General features: G+C 53.6%; 1 protein-coding gene across 3 annotated transcripts; it reads right to left on the bottom strand.

The window, feature by feature from the left end:
* Positions 1–1,030: 1,030 nt before the first annotated feature.
* Positions 1,031–16,214, bottom strand: Cnnm3 (cyclin and CBS domain divalent metal cation transport mediator 3). Of its 3 annotated transcripts, XM_021631588.2 has the most exons (9): positions 14,921–16,214; positions 8,946–9,089; positions 7,848–7,997; positions 7,366–7,535; positions 7,119–7,215; positions 6,686–6,819; positions 6,191–6,329; positions 4,076–4,174; positions 1,031–3,092 (listed from the first exon to the last, which is right to left on the bottom strand). In XM_021631588.2, exons 1-8 carry the CDS (start codon positions 16,167–16,169, stop codon positions 4,125–4,127), a joined length of 2,133 nt encoding a protein of 710 aa, XP_021487263.1. In that variant the 5' UTR covers positions 16,170–16,214; the 3' UTR covers positions 1,031–3,092; positions 4,076–4,124. The 3 variants fall into 3 exon arrangements, with proteins under 3 accessions (XP_021487263.1, XP_021487261.1, XP_021487262.1); XM_021631586.2 differs by lacking the exon at positions 4,076–4,174; XM_021631587.2 differs by lacking the exon at positions 4,076–4,174 and having other exon boundaries at positions 7,848–7,994.
* Positions 16,215–16,459: the final 245 nt, after the last annotated feature.

Below are 16,459 nucleotides of genomic sequence, written 5' to 3'. Positions count from 1 at the left end.
AATTTTAAAACAGCTAGGGCCCAAGCCTTATTTATAGAAACATTAACGCAAAGTGGAGTCACAAGCATACATGTAAAACGAGCTATTTCAAGCTATTAGCGAGGAGCTAGAAAGATAGCACAGTGGTTAAGAACACTGGCTGCTCTTCCAAAGCACCCAGGTTCAAATCCCAGCAACTACATGGTGGCTCACAAATGTCCATAACTCTAGCTCCAGGGGATCTGACACCCTCCCACTCCCACAGACATACATGGAAGCAGAACACCAATGTGAAAAATAAACTATTAGGGGGGAAAAGGCCATCTATATAATCACAATTAGAAACCCTCAGGAGAGCCAGGACTACACAGAGAAACTGTCTTGAAAAACCGAAACCAATGAACCAACCAAAGAGATGCTTTATTCTGTAAAGACCCTGCTGTGAGAACACGGCTACACTGCTAATACTGTTACTGAGGAAACGTGAGATGGGAGCTCAAGGGAGCCTGTGGCTGCCTGGTCCTTTGGGCCTGTACGTTATAAGGAATGAGTACATGGCTTGGCCTCTGAAGCAAAGAAGAGGCGGCCAAGGCCCCGGCAGCCCCTCTGAGGGCATGCCCCAGTGACCCCAGGAAGACCCACCTCAAAGAGCAGCCTGTCTTTAGTACACAGGCCTTAGGGGCACAATTCAGACCTAGACACAGATTAAAATAAAATCTTGGCAAACCAAAACTCCAATGAGGCATTTAGATTCTGAATATTTGAAGAGTTCTCAAAAGGAAAAAAAAAGGGGGGGGGGGTGAATAAATGACTTGAAAAGAACACAGGCTTGTCATCAAAGTGAAAACACGAGCAGGACCGTATTGCTCACGGCTCACGGCTCACGGCTCACGGAAACGCACCTGGGAGGCACAGTGAAGTGCTGCTCATCCATCCACGTGGCCACTGGAGGGTTTGGGAAACAATCATTCCAAAAGGTCGGGCACGTTCTTCTTAGGAGGTAAACATCCTGGCACTCCCCCAGGGCAAACACCAATCTTTACGAGGAATCTGTATATGAATGTTCATAGCAGCTTTATTTGGAAAAGGCCAAAAAGTGGAAACAACCCATATGTCCTATGACAGGACAATGAGTACACCATGGGATACAATACCACTTAGCGAGGGAGAGGAGCAAACCACTGACACAACCACCTGGATCCGTCTCCAGAGAACTTTGCAGAGTGAGGAATCAGTCCCAGAAGGTGACGTACTGCATGGCCCCTCAAACAACATTCTCGAAATGACAGAATAACAGAGATCAGCAACAGCGCAGTGGGTGCTAGGGCTTAGGACAGCACAGGTGACTCTGACTGGTAGTCCAGGGGGAACCCAGCAGCGACGGGACATGGGTTAGCCTTTGGTACAGCTACTCAGGTCTATACAGGTGCCAGGCATGCAGAGCTCCACAGCTCTGCACACTGTAGTTGATGAGACAGAACTGCTGAGGAAAACTAGATCAAGGGTGCATGGACTCTGGGTCTTTGCAGTTTCCTGTGACTCGGCAATCACTGTGAACAATAGTTAGGTAAAAAGGAAAGCAACAGCTCCAAGTACACTCTGGCACCCCACCTTGGTATCCTGCAACAGAAGAAGATATTACCGGCGGGGGGGGGGGGGACACATCCAAAACCCCAGGTAAGAGTGCTGTACTCACACTACCGTTTTAGTTCTGATAAACGTGACAGGGTTATTTAACATGTCAACATCAGGGGAAGCTGAGGAAGGGCACACAGGGCTCTTCCATGAATTTAAAACTATTTCAAGACCACAAAACCCTGATGTTCAAGGTGAGGCCAGGTGATTCTGAGGTGCAGCCAAAATTCGGAATCTTGTTCCGGAGACAGATGATTTTTGACGTATTTGCTTCCAAACTTGGTTTGTTCTTAGAGCATAATCCTTTGGAATTTTCTCGGCAAGCATACCACTGTTCTCTCGGCCTGCAGGACTCACCAGGACCCGCATTCTTTTGAGGGAGATTTCAGAAACCCTCCCTTCCCACCACAATGTATGGTCCCAGAGCTGAAATTGGGGAAGGAAAATGTAGGTAAATGGGAAGAAAAAGGCAAGGCCTTCCCATCCCTGTATCACTGCAACAGAAAAGCGCATGGACTCTGAAGTATTTCAGAGATGCAAGAAAACCTTCACTTCTCAGGTGACAAGGAGGTTCCAGGCTCACAACCAATGCTCACTGACTGCTGCTCTCACAGCTGCACATGCCCTTAAGTACAAGGCAGGTACAACAGGCGTCATCCTCTCCTGGGTCAGTCAACACTGACCTTATAGCCTTCCACACCTGACCTCAAACAGAAATTGATACTACCATTGGTGGCACTGTACTCACGGGTAGGGGGAAATGGAAGCTGACCCCTGGGCCATGCTTAACAGGCTTCCTGTGTCACCAGGCCAGCCTGCCCTTGACCTCAGGAGTCAGAAGAGCTTCCTCCACAGGAGGGAGCAGAACCAGAACACAGATCTATTGGCACAAGGAAAAAACAGGGTACATGAATCAGAACTGTAAGGGAAGCCAGAAAGTACATGACAGGGCCATAGATTTGAACATCTCCATCAAAATCAGCTCTCTTGGTTTGCTCAGGAAGTGACGCCAGCAGCAGAGGGTTGGCCAATCAAAAGCAGAGTGAGCACTGCCAAGGCCATGTAAAGGTCGTGACTGTGCCCCCACATGGCACCTGGCTCAGGGAGGTATGAACGCTGTGCTGTTACAGCCTCCAGGGAGGAGCTGGGCCCTTCGGGCTAGAGATGATGCTGTTTCTTTCGTTCCCCCAGAAACAGGCTTCTGGAGGGTTGCCCTGCCAACCCCATCTCCTAAGGGAAGGCAGAGCCGGCCGGAGGCTCTGGCACTGAGGAGGACCGGGACCTACTGCGTATAAGGGCCATCTAAAACGTGGCCAGGATAGGTGGGGACAGACTGGCATAAAGTTCCTGTTTGGCTCTCCACAGATCCCCACATGCTTGTCCATTTTCAGCTTGGGGCTGCATGGCAAGCAGTTACACTCCTGGGTTCCGCCCAGGGCTCTCCTCCACTGGGATGCCAGGTCTGCTGCTGCTGGACCCTAAGGAGAAGGGAAAAAGAAATGGCATTCATACCAGTCAAAGGAGCAGGCTTTGCAAAATCAAGAACAGAACCTTCAGGATAAGGAACAGCAGCTTGGACAGATGGGCCTCAGGACCCCTAAGGACCCAACAGCTAGGAACATGGTCAATAGGCTTCAAGAGAAAAACCCACTCCAAGGATAGACACCACCCACAAGGGACAAAGGAGGGCTATGGGCTTTTCTGTCACTGGTTTGTGGGATTTGTTTTGTTTCCCTTCTTTGGGGAAGCAGGGGTTGAGACAAGATTTTAAGCAGCCCAGGCTGACCTTGAACCCCAGATCCTCCTGTCTCCACCTCCTAAGAACTGGAATTAGAGGTGTACCACCACAGCTGGCTTTCCAACTTAACTTTATTTTCATTTTTTAAAGTAAGTCAGCTTTTCTTACATTGATTTTGGTGTGTACGTATGTACATGTGAGGGCATGCATGTGTCATATGTGTATGGAGGTCAGAGGACACTCTGTGACAAACAGTTCTTACCTTCTAAGGCCCAGGGATTGAACTTGGGTCGTTAGGCTTGGTGGCATGTATCTTTACCCACAGAGCCATGTTGCCAGCCCTTAGTTTGTTGAGAAAAAGTCTTGCTGGCTGGCCAGCGCAGACGACCTCAAACTCAAGGCAGTGTGGAGTGCAGAGATTACAGGTGCCGTGGCACCTAGGGAGTGCTACATATTTTTAACTTCAGTGGGCTTAGGCAGCAGTGCTGGGCAAAAACACCCTTTTCTGGATGATCAAGAGCCCTGCGATAAAAGGAAGCCTTATGTTTCAGGATGAATCGGGTGTCTTGAGACCCCTTGTCTTTTAGAAAAAGTCAATACTAGAAAAATAAAATAGAGTACCTCTCCCAACTGCCCCCACCAAGAGAAACTGTCTGCTGTGCCTGCCAACAGCTAAAGGATGGGGAAAGTAAAGCCAAGGAGAAAGAAAGTGGAGATATTTACCTTGGTGTTCTCTTAAAACAAAAAATGCTCACTAGTCCACAGTCATTTATCAACTGCAGTTTCCAAATGTGCCAAAGAGGGAAAGGTCTACTGGGAAGGCTGAAGAGAGAGAGCAGAGAGAAGAAAGAAGAGGAAACACGCTATTGAGTGGCAATGACAAGCCGCAGCTCCATACCTCGAAGAAGGCTGGGCAGGGCTCTGTGCCACACAGGTGTTGCTGGGACCACACAGGGAAGTCCCCAGACACAGGGCTTCAGGGGTGAGGAGTCCCAGAAACACACTAAGTGGAGGACTTAGCATTTGAACAGGAGGCCAGGGATCAAGAGTTTAGGTTTTGCAAGTCACCTGTTGTCACAATTACTAATCGGCACCTTTCCCACTCAGGGGCAGCCAGATACAACCCAAACAAATGGGTGGGCTCTAATAAAACCTTATTTATAAACTCAGGCAGCTGGCAAAAATCAGGCTCCCCCACCACTGTTTGTCTAGCCCTGGTGTAGGCAATTTAAAACTCTCGTACCTTCCAAACACTTCCACAAAGGCACTTTTCTGCCACGGACTAAGTGCCCAAGTCTGCATCTCTGCACTGCTTTAACTGTGCTCCCCCGAAACCAGCACTGTGCAGTAACACGACGTTCTTCAGGGACAGGGACAAACACAGGAAGACCCCAGAGCTAGGCAAACCTCAACAGGGCAAGCATGAGGTCACACACAGGCGAAAATTGCCAACATTATGTTGGCAAACAGGGTGGATAAACCATTACAAAGAGGAAATGACCCACAAGCTACTATAAGTTACTCTTATAGGATAACCCAAAGAGTAGGCAAAGCAACAAAACAAAACAAAAACCTCTAGAGACTAGTTCAGATGGTAGAATGCTTGCCTAGTGTGTGCAAGGGTTTAAGTCCAACCCCCCAGCACTTGGAAAGAAAGGCAGGAAAAGGAGAGAAGGAGGGAACAAATGGGAGGGAAGGACAGAAGGGGAAGGTGGGAAGAAGAGAAAAAAAAAAATCCCTGGGCAGAAAATAAGTTCCAAGGAGAACTACTATTCCCAGCTCAGGTCTCTACCTTGAATATAGCCTGTGCAGTCTGAGTAGTGGATGGAGCAAGAAAACATTCATGTTTTAAAAACAAGTCTTGATAAAGCTACTGTGTAAACACGGTGAAAAATGCCTTTCTGAAACTGACATTGCTTTAGAATGGATGGTGAGCTATGCCTACAGCCAGGACTCATAGGCGGCCCCCCAGTAATACAGAGCTGGAGCCCACAGGAGCTGAGCCCACTGTGGCTCAAGGTCAAGAGTCTCTGTCATTTGTACCTGTGTGTCACACCGCTTGATTCAGAACGCAATTTCTACTGTAAAAACATGTTTGTGATCTCCAGTGTGGGTCTAAGTGACCACAGCTCTAAGTTCCCGGGAAGCTCTAGGAACCCCTATCCTCATCTACTGACAAACCCAGCAACTCCCACCTCTCGGGATGATGGGTGGCTCTGCCAGTGAAGGCAGAGTCAGCTCTAAACATCGCTGGCCTGGTGAGAACTTGGCTCCTCAGGTGGCAGAAGACAGCATGGGACAGGCAGCAGGCTGCATGCCTCCCAGAGCTACTTCCTAAGCTCAGCCTGGCAATCCTAAGGACCAATCAACTCAAGAAACAAACAGAAAACCGATGGCGTTTCACCACCCAAACCACAGACTCTGCGAGGCAGCCCAGGGCTACCCACAGTGCAAACTGCCCCGCCCCAGCGCCTTCTGCTGTCAGCCCTAAGGAACTACACTGTCAGCATGTGCTGACCCCGCCCCGTACTGCTCCTACCAGCTGGGGCCAAGGATGAGCCAAACCTGATTGATTCTCCAGGTGACCTAACCCTGATCTTAGGTGGCCTGAGGGTTTCCAAACTGAACATTTTTTAAGCCTCCTCTAAGAGGCCTCACTGTGAGAAAAGGCTCACTCTGCTCCATTTTGAGTCCCAACTACCTGCAATTCTGTACAAACAGCAAGAAGGGCAGGATGGGCAGAGAAACGGGGAGGAAAGACAGGGCAAGCAGAGAGTAGAAGCGGGGTTCCACATGACCTCTGGCCCCAACACTGTGGGACAGACCAGTGGCACTTACCTGCTGTCTCGGCGGACTTGTCACCAAGCAGCCTGGTTTGGCTGCCTGGTATGGCCTGGAGCCCAGCATTCTCTGGGGATGGAGGCAAGCTTTGGGCTCGGGTAGCCAGGAGTGCGTTAAGGTACTGCAGCCGTGTGACCTAGAGGATAAGAGAAGAGAGAAATGACCCAGCCGGCTCAATCTGTGAGACACAGACGGCAGAGCTCCCACCTCTAGCCTGCACTAGAAAGGCAGGACTTCAAACCAGCGAGGGCAAAGAGCCTTTGAGCAAAGTGGTTTTGGTGCTTGGCCAAGTGTGAAGATCCCTAATGGAGAGGTCAGGTGCTAAGGCCGCCAGACCGGCCCAGACCCCAGCGGTCCAGGGAGAGCAGGTGGCCCCGTCACTCAAGATGAGCATGTCTTCTTGTGCTCCGTCCTCTCATTACAAGCTGGACTAACCCCCTTGGGAGCACAAAGCCAGTTAAAGCTGCACCAACGTGCCGCCCAGACAATCACCTTAATGAGCTGCAGGTCAGAAAGGGCCCGCACGGTGTAGTCAGGACAGTACGTGGAGGAGCGGGTACTATCAGCTGGTTCAGGATGCAGGTCATGGCGGATGAGCTGGCGTGAAGACACTGGGGACTGGTGAGCTATGGGAGAAATAATTAGAGATGGGGGAAGCCAATGGGACAACAGTCCAGCCTCTAGTGCCTACCCCTCAAGTCACCTTTGAGAGGGGATGGGTGGGAACAGGGAAGGCGAGAAAGCCAGCTTGGGACGTTTGCAGGGATGGAGTGGGCCACCAAGCTAGACAAGGCAGAAATGCTGCTCTGCCCTCTACACGGCCTGGGGATAGGAAGCTCGCAGTAGGACGGAGACCTGCTGAGAGTCAGGGGCAGCTCTGCTGGCCACAACCACAACCCTCAGCTCCAAAGGGGCCACCACTTACCTGAAGATGGAGCTGTCAGGGCAGACACTCCGTAGTATGTGAAGGCCCCGTTCTCAAACTTCAGGCCCTCCTTCCCAATTTCCACCTCGACCCTGCCCTGGGAAGAAGACAGAGGTAGACAGGTCATCTCTCCTGCCGTGAGAGAATACAGGAGAAACCACCAGCCCGGCTGTTTAAGGGTCTATGTCTGGGTCTCTCTCCCCAGGCCTGAGAACAGGGGAGGCTTCAGGCCTGTGTGACCAGTTACCTGCAGGATGAGAATGAAGTAGTCCACCGGCTGGCTGCGCTGGTACAAGTAATGGTGTGCGGCCAGGCGGTTGTTCTCGTCAAACTTCACCTCCTGGTTGACGCTGGGATGTTTCAGCAGGTGCAGCAAGACTTTCTCGGAGATTCGCAACGGGCTGAACACATCCACCTCTGCCCCACGGTGGGAGAAAGGGACAGTGTCCACTGGGGCCCACATGGCCCGTCATCACACCTGCCTCCTGGGCTCTCCCCGTGGTCCCTGGGCTGCGGCAGTCCACACAAGAGAGCCAAGCAGGGCTACACACGGGCCAGATGAGCTTCCCAGAGCACGCCTTACCAGGAGACACTAGCGAGCTCTGCAGAGGAAGCAGATGCTCTTCGAGAGCCTCCAGCTTGCTAGGAGCCAAGCTGGTGTCTGGCCTGGGTGGTTTCTTGACCCTCTGGGTGGTGAGACCAGGGGCAAGGACCACCCTTCACCCTCACCTCGGGAAAGGAAGCGCTGGGTGGCGAGGAGCAGCTGAGGCGAGATTTTTACTTTATATTCATCATCAGACACCTTGAATAAGGAGAATTCCTCCTTCCGCTTGAGAGGGGTGCTCAGGGCAACGGTCTTCTTTCTCACCTTGGTGTCTGCTGGGGTAGTGAACAGACGGCACGGGTAGGTATCAGCACCCAGAAATGAACATGCACACAGCAAATGGTGCTGCTGCGCCTACTCCTCCTTCCCAAGGTCTTGGGATTTCAGGGGAGGGATGAGCAGAGCCCCAAGGAAACACTCTTGGCCCTGCTTCCTACAAAACACTGAGCTGCCATGCCCACCATACAATAACCCTGGTGCCCGGGACAGAGGAGGCCACAGCTCACATTCTGGCCATGCCCAGAGGAAGCCTAGCTCTCCTGCCTAGGGGGAGAATGTGGAGGCCCTTCACCCACGGCAAATGGCAGCAGCCACCCTGGTGACCCTGCATCGATAGGCCCAGGAGCAGAGCGGAAGACACAGGGCAGTGCAGAGCCCCAAGCAGCCTTGTGAAGCCCCAGCCATCAAAGGTCCCTCGACCTCCCTGGTGGTAAAGACTCTTTTGGGGTTTTTGTTTGTTTGCTTTGAAACAAAGTCTACTATGTAGCCTTGACTGGGGACTCAGATCCACCTGCGTCTGTCTTCTGGGATTAAAAGCATGTGGATTTAAAACAAAACAAAACCCCATGTGGCACAGGTGACCAAACTCAGCCCCATTCAAGCTGGGCAAGTACCCCACTACTGAGCTTCAGAGAATGTGTGAAGGCGCCATGCTCAAGAGAATGTGACTGCAAAAGCAGAAGGCAGGCGCTGGCCTGTCAAGGGCAGAGAAGTCCTTCAGTGACGGGGGGCTGCTTACAGAGCCTTCTGCTCACATTTGGGTCACAGAAGCCAGCAACAGGATGGTCTGCATGGCTTTATGGAGGGGCAACACTGGCCCATAGAGAGCAGGCATGGCACTCTAGCCAGTTTCCATCATCAGTTAAGACCGCTGGCCTGTGGCAGACAGACCTCAGGCTCTGGAAGGGCTCTGGGTTGGAGAAAGAATAGAAGTCAAAACTCACGGTAGTCTTCAGATTCATCCAGGATCTCCGACCTGATGATCTCCTCAATGACATCCTCCAGGGTAACCAGGCCCAGCACCTCGTAGAAGGGGTCACCCTCACCTTCATTGTTCACCCTCTGCACAATGGCCAGGTGGGACTTCCCTGCAGAAGGGGACACTATTTGCAGGCTGCACGTACCCCTTAGGTTTCCTCACAAAGAAGATGCTCAAACTGGCTACGCCACACCCTTTCCTCCATCCACCAGCGACTGCACACCAGGGCCCCACACCTGCCACATAAGCACCCTACCCTGCCCTGAGCTCTATCTTCAGCCCTCTTCTTACTTTTTCTTTCAAGATAAAGTCTCACTCTATAGCTCAACCCTTCTACACTGCAATGCTGAAATCCTCTGACAGTAGCCTCCTGAGCTCCGGGATCACAAATCTTTGCCCCCAGGTTTAACTTTTTCTCCACATTCCTTTTTGTTTCATTTCTCAGCCAATGCTTCTCTGTGTAGCCCTGGGTGTCCTGGCAGCAGCTCTGTAGACCAGTCTTCAAACTCCGAGATCTGCCTACTCCCGCTTCCTGAGTGCTGGATTAAAGCATGTGCCACCACTGCCTGGCTCTTTCTTTACATTCTCTATGTTCTACTGTATATAAAGACATTGAGCAAAATCTCAGAGCACAGTGGTATCCACTGAGAAACACCTCTGCTGTTTTGTTCTGGAGTTTTTGGGTCGCTGCTGCTTTTTTGTTGTTGTTCTTTTTTTTTTTTTTTTTTTTTTTTTTTGAGACAGGGTTTCTCTGTACAGCTCTGGCTGTCCTGGAATTCACTCTGTAGACCAGACTGGCCTTGAACTCACAGAGATCCACCTGCCTCTCTGCCTCCTGAGTGCTGGGAATAAAGGTGTGAGCCGCCACCACCACTACCCAACCCTGGACAACTCTGAACTGTGAATGTGCTAACAGTCCCCCCCACCCCCCCATGAGAAAACCTAGGTTGAGGGTGGGACACTGGGCAGGGGGCACATTTGCCCAACTAGGTGTCCAGCTTGATTACAGAAGTTTTCAATTTTAAAATCAGGGTTTTATTGCCGTAGCCCATGCTGGCCTGCCAACCGCAATGCTCCTGCCTCCGTGTCAGGAACACAGAGGTCAGGCGTATGCCGCCATGCCCTTGACTTCCCTCTTTTGTTCCTTGAGGAAAGGTCTCGCTGTGTCGGCAGGTCGGCCTGGGATCCCTGGCCCTCTTTCCTCTCTAGTGCCGAGAGGCGGAAAAGCCTCCCAGCAGGTTTTCCAATTGTGAAAGTGGAGAGAACTGAAGGGAAGACTGTGAGGTTGGGGTCTTCAGGGGTCTTCAGAGGATGGGGCCAAGTCGAGTGCAGGCCTTAGAGGTACGCCAAGACAGAGAGCTGCACCTGGGACAGGGCACCTCGCTTCCTACTCAAAGTGGCTGATTACTGAGCACAGAAAAGCTCGGAAAAACAACAACCCTTACAGGGTTGGCAAGAGTTGGGGAAACTTCAGAAACTTACTTGGGGTCATAGAAGTGTTTTTCATCCATAAAACTACATTTGTCTGAAAGATAAGAAGTGGAAGCTCCGTATGCAATCTAAAATCTTTACAGCACGGCCCTGAACCTTGTGTGACTAATACTTGCAACAGAGTACGACCCAGAATAGGGTCTACTCAGAATAGCCCACAGGTGGCTCTAGAGGGCTACGGGATGGAGACAAGCAGGTCCATGGCCAGGCCCTGAACAAACACACCCCTGTTACTAGTGAAAAAGCTGGTCCAGATTCACACAAGGGCTATTTGCTCCCAGAATCTTTTGGAGAAAAAGCCCAGGCCTTGGCACAAATCTTGCAGTATATACTAAATCAGGCCATCTTTCTTCAGGAGGCTCCAGGAAAAAGTTAAAGCCTCACAGGGAGAAAAGGCCAGGTGCCCCTGACTACAGCTTGACCTGCAGGGTCAGAGGGTCAGGTTCCTAAAGTCCTTCCAACCCTTGCTGGTAGTGCTGGGACTGGCTCAGGCTAGCAGGCAGGTGCCATTTCCACCAGGGCTGATTGGCCACTGATACAAACTTGTGAGACCAAGCAGGAGACGTCAACAACGCAACACACAAGTTCTGGATTCTCAAACCCGAAGGCTGGTTCTTAAAGGTCACTCAGAGCAGAGAAGCCTCAACTCGGCTCCTTCCTTCCAAGAGTTAGCCCCTTTGGCATGCCACTAACAGGAAGGGAGTAATGCCTCCTGGTTCCTGAACTTCTTCGAAAAAGGCTCACAATTCTGCGGCCTACTGCACCACGATGATTCAGTAATCGGCAGGAGAAGTCCCTGGCCATTGAATTCACAATAAGACAGACCGTGTGAAGGGATGGAAAGCCTCTACAAGAAGGCAGCAGGAGGGCAAAAGGGCAGCTGCCGGGATTAACATTTTGTCCCCACTAGACAGGACTGAATATTCCCCGGGGGCAGATGTATAATCTGGCCAGGCCAGCTCCACAGAACCATGGCAGGCATGACTGGCTTGACCCCCTGAAATAACCACAAACTGGAAGGCTCCAGAATTTTCATTTTAGTTAGCAGGCTCAAAAGTGTGTGTGTATGTGCCTGTGTATATGTGTTTGTGTGTGCCAGTGTGTATGTGTTTGTGTGTGCCCGTGTGTATGTGTTTGTGTGTGCCCGTGTGTATGTGTTTGTATGTGCCTGTGTGTGTTGCTGGGATAGAAACCTGGGTCTCATGCTTTATCACTTTTGCCACCATGGATCTATGCCTCAAGCCCCTTCGCTGTCTTCTAAAGCAATCGTATGTGTGCACGCACGCGCACATTTGAGAAAAAACACATGCTAGCAACTCCCAGCACCTGAGATCTGGCTCACCTCAGCACCCTGTCACTTGGCTTTTTATAATAAAACAGGCCTCACACTGGTGATGGTAGCCGCTGAATGACAAGCCGGTCCCCTAATCCTTCCTGTGCTTCAAGCGTCTCATGGGGCTGACAGGGAAGAGAGCAGAGGTTGACTGCTTTCCAGAGAATACAAGTCACTGCAACTCCAAAGCACACTCTATTTCAGGAGACTTAAGCACAAAATAATCCGTGCAAGGGGCACCTCTCCCCAGGCTACTGGTGGCTGAACTGAGCAAGGGAGCCAGGCCCCAAAGCAGAGCGGACAAGACACCACATACTCAAGCGCCAGTAAGATTAGTGGGCACCACAGCCTCGGATGTTCGGCAGAGCGGAGAGAACTGAAGGGAAGACTGTGATGTCGGGAAGACTGTAAAATGTCTTCTTCTTAGGAGAACAAAAGTCTAAAGAGTTGGGATGAAAAGAACCCAGAAGCTCATAGAAGCCAAGGAGGCTCCTCATTCACCGCATAACCCAGGAAGTCCCCTCCAGGTTGTACCCTGTTTCTAGAAGGCATGTTACTGGAACAGTCTATTTAAACAGAGGCATCCAACTCCAAATCCTCCAGCATCAGGATGCCTGAAATCTGCCTGCTTGCTTCTCCAGGGGCTGCATGCCCCAAATCTGAAGCACGCACACACACACCGTGGCCTTCCCTATCTGTGACATTTCCTTCCTGTTGGCACGTTAAGTGGAACCGACTCTATTTTCCTAAAACCCAAGAGTAGAAGGCTTCTCCCCTGCCACACACCCTCCATCCTTTGGTCCTCTGCTAGTCACTGCTACCTGGGCTCTACTTTGCAGCCAGGCGTGGTGAATGAAGGCCAACCACGTTCATTCTCCCAATTAGTCCTCTGCCCCAGGGCCAAAGATCAAGGGCAAAAACTAAGTGGCAGAGTGCTTGACTAACAAGTACATGGCTCTGGGTTCCTTCCCTGGCCCTTGGTTGGGGGAGGGGCAGCGGCAAGGGCATCCTGCTGCTGATCTCCTGATGCCGCTCCTCTTCGAAGGTGGGCTAGTCCCTTAGCTCTTGGGGGTATTCTGCTTCTCTTTCTTCATGGTCCAGTCTGTTCCTGGCAACTTTTCCAGCCCCGTCCTCCTGCTTTGGTGTGTGTGTGTGTTTATGTGTGTGTTCCCAGGGCTTAGGCTCTCTGTACCACTCATTACCTCTGGAGACTGTTCCTCAGACCCTCACCTCCTCTGCAGTCTTTTGTTTGCAGTACATATCAGCTGTCTGCTAGGAATCTGCTGCTCAGGACACAAATTCCAATGTAAGAAAACACTCACCTGCTCCTGGCCTGAGCCAGGCCTAGGCCTCCTCCAATACAACCTCTGGCTCCACAGCCCTAGGCCAAGCAGCAAACGTCCTCTATTCTACCTCCTGATGCCTCCCTGGGTCACCTCCTCAGGCCAATGTAACACCTGACCTGGCTTCCCTGAGCCACTGGTGCCCACATCGGTTAAAGCCACTCAGACAATCTGGGTTTAGTATTGAGCACTTGAGTGGCAGATGCAGAAGGATCTGAGTTCAAGGCCAGTCAAGGCTACACAGAGAGACCCTGTCTCAAAAACACAAAAGCACCCAGTCAGTGCAGCTCTTGGGTCACAGCCCTGTTGATCAAACAGACACCCATAATGCAAAACACAGGCACGCCGCACATCTTGCCTCTGTGAACATTTTAACTACGGGGCTGGAAGACGAACATTTCTCAGCAGCAGCACCCTTACCACGGTTACCAATCCCTGAAGCTTAAATTCAGTTCTAGTCCGTCAGGACAACCCTTAAACCTCCACTGTCCCAAATCGGTGACACTCACAGCATTTAAAGGGACAAAACATGGGTCCAGCTGGAAGGGGATGCTACAGTGAGCACTTCCCCTGCTCACCACTCCCGCCCAAATCCCATCTCACGGGGCTTCACAGGCACAATCCTCGGCTGGGACATTTCCTTCCTATTGACACAGGTCAGTCAGAACTTGCTCTGGCAAGGCATATGCCACTGTCCTTGATGAGAGTGAACAACTTAAAAGACCTCAGAACCAAGAGAGTTTGGAGCATCAAAGGACTGTGGCGGTCTCTATACTGCTCCCTAACAGGAAGGCTTGGAACAATTCTGGGAGAAATGGAACCTGTACCTCCAGGTTCACCCTTAAAAGGCTAACAAACACCACCTCAGGAACGGGTCCCTAGGCTAACATGCACACCAGACCTGTCTCTCTCTTTGATAAACTAGTAGAGCAAGAGAGCCACAGGGGTCTTCTCAGGACCTGAAGAGGACCCTGCTGGCTGGCTCCTACACTGTAAGTGCCTTGTTTGAGGGTTGAAACAGCCCAGGCACCATACTGTCAGGAGGCTCCACCCTGAAAGAGGCTAGAAAGAGGCTGCAGGACCAAGTTCTAGGAGACAGCCAGGACACACCTGAGAGGTCCTCCAACAGACTGGCCAGAGCTGCTCACTCAAGCCTCCCATTCACCCACTCACCATCTGCACAGAGGTCCCCTGCAGAGACAAGGGGACCCTGGGCATGCAGAGTGACCATCACATTACTGAAGCTGCCTCTTGCACTGACTGTCCAGGGGCTGAGTGGACCTGGGGTCAGAAGAACTGCCACTTCATACCGCGCAGCCCAGCACACCCAGAGCCCTGCTGCGCATCCGCTCCCACCCTCCAAGGAAGCACGTCTGGGGGCCAGGAGCACCCTAAGGATGAGGGTGGAGTGCTACAGGGGAACCTACATCTTTTTGTTGTTTCAACACAGGGTTTCTCTGTGGAAGACGGGGGGATTGATTCAGGGCTTCATGTATGTTAGGCAAGCACTGAGCTACATCCCCAGCCTTTTTTCTTTTTTTTTTTCTTTCTTTTTATATAAATAGGGTCTTACTACATGACCCACGCAGGCCTGGAACCACCTTTCCACCGTCCTGCATCAGACTCGCACAGCACTTCCTCCCGGAGTGTAAAAGGAGGACTTTCAGTATTTCCAGAGGTCACTCCCAGACGCAAGGCCATCACTTTCTGGAAAAGGTCAAGTTTTAGTGCCTTCTCTGGCCGAGACCCTTTCCACCAGGGGCAGCCCCTTACCTCGCTTGAACTCCTCCAGGACGGCGTCCAATTTAGTGTCGTTGAAGACGAAGTGGAGTGGATGGTTGTAGAAGCGGGTGATGGTGCTGAGAGGCGTGCAGTCCTCGGGGTCCACGAAGGCCAAGTCTTTAAGGTACAGCATGTCCACGATGTTGGAGCGCTCCTCCTCGTACACCGGGATGCGCGTGTGGCCGCTCTGCATGATGCTGGCGAGGACACCGAAGTCCAGGATAGCGCCAGAGTCCAGCATGAAGCAGTCTTCGAGCGGCGTGAGCACATCCTCCACGGTCCGGTAGCGCAGCACGCCCTTGCTGAGGTCACTGTAGGGGTCGCCGCAGCCTCGCGCCAGCTCCAGCACCCGCTCCCGCAGGCGCCCGGGCCGCGCTGCCAGCTCCAGCAGCTGGCCCACGGGCAGCGCCACGGGCAAGGTGAGCAGCACCGCCAGGCGGCTGAGGGCCAGCGCGCGCGGCGCCAGCGCCAGCGCCCAGCGCCCGCTCACGGCGGCCGGCAGCACCTCGCCCACCAGGAACACCAGCCCGGCGCAGCCCAGCACGGCGGGCACGGCGCGCTGGCCGGCCGCGCGGTACAGCAGCACCGCCAGCGCCGCCTGCGCCAGGCTGGCCAGGAGCAGCAGCGCGCCCAGGGCGCAGCCGGCCCACCGGCGCGCCGGCTCCAGGCGCCGCGCCGCCGCGCGCTCCGCCTCCGAGCCGCTCTCGCGCAGCACCTGCACCTCGGCCGGCGCCAGGGCCAGCGCGCTCAGCTGCAGGCCGCGCGCCACGGCCGCCAGCGCCAGCAGCCCGGCCGCCCCGAGCCCGAGCGCCCAGGGCGGCGCCGCCTCCTCGGCTGCCCCGCCGCCGGGCTCCACGCGCACGGCCAGCAGCGCGGAGCGCGGGTGCCCGGCCTCGGCGCGCAGGCGCAGCAGCGCGCGCCACTCGCCCGTGGGGGCGGCCGCCTCCTCGGGCTCCGTGGCCCGCCCGCCCTCCGGGCAGCCTGCGCCCTCGGGGGCCGCCCAGGTCCAGGAGCTGTTGGCTAAGCCCGAGCAGAAGAGTCGCAAGCACAGAGTGGCCTCCGGCGCTGCCCTTCCGCGCAGGGAGCCTGCGGCCGGTGCGCCGTCCTCCTCCATGCAGAAGCTCAGCAGTCCCGCGCCCGGCGCCGCCTCCCCCGCGCTGCTGCCCAGACACAGCGCTGCGAGCACCCAGCCCAGCCAACCCGCCACAGCCGCCGCAGCCGCCGCCGCTGCCGCCGCCATGGCCTGCTACCCCTTCTGGGCCTCGGGCGCAGCCTACCCCACTCACCTGAGCCTCTGCCGCTTCGGCCAATCGGAGCAGGCCTTCGCGTCCCTGCGACCAATAGGCGGCCGGCGGGGGCGGGCTCCGGGGAGAACTAGGCTGCGCCGGGGAGTAAACAAGCGGCGCGGGGCGGGCCGGGGGGCGTGGGGCTCGGCTGGCCTGGGAGGACGCGGAGCGCCTGTCTGGGACGACCTCGGGGTCCCGGAGCGTGTGTACCAGGAAAGGAAGATTGTTAACCCCCTGGCCTGCA

This window comes from Meriones unguiculatus, chromosome 16, assembly GCF_030254825.1.
Source record: "Meriones unguiculatus strain TT.TT164.6M chromosome 16, Bangor_MerUng_6.1, whole genome shotgun sequence".
Classification (NCBI taxonomy): domain Eukaryota; kingdom Metazoa; phylum Chordata; class Mammalia; order Rodentia; family Muridae; genus Meriones; species Meriones unguiculatus.
Note: the sequence above shows the minus strand (reverse complement) of the source record. Positions and strands in the feature narration are given on the sequence as shown.

Coding starts and splice junctions, on each gene's coding strand:
- Cnnm3 (XM_021631586.2), bottom strand. CDS start 16,169: ATGGCGGCGGCAGCGGCGGCGGCTGCGGCGGCTGTGGCGGGTTGGCTG. Junction 7,536..7,847: donor CCAGCGCTTCCTTTCCCGAG/GTGAGGGTGAAG, acceptor ACCGTGGGGCAG/AGGTGGATGTGTTCAGCCCG. Junction 7,216..7,365: donor ACTTCATTCTCATCCTGCAG/GTAACTGGTCAC, acceptor TCTTCTTCCCAG/GGCAGGGTCGAGGTGGAAAT.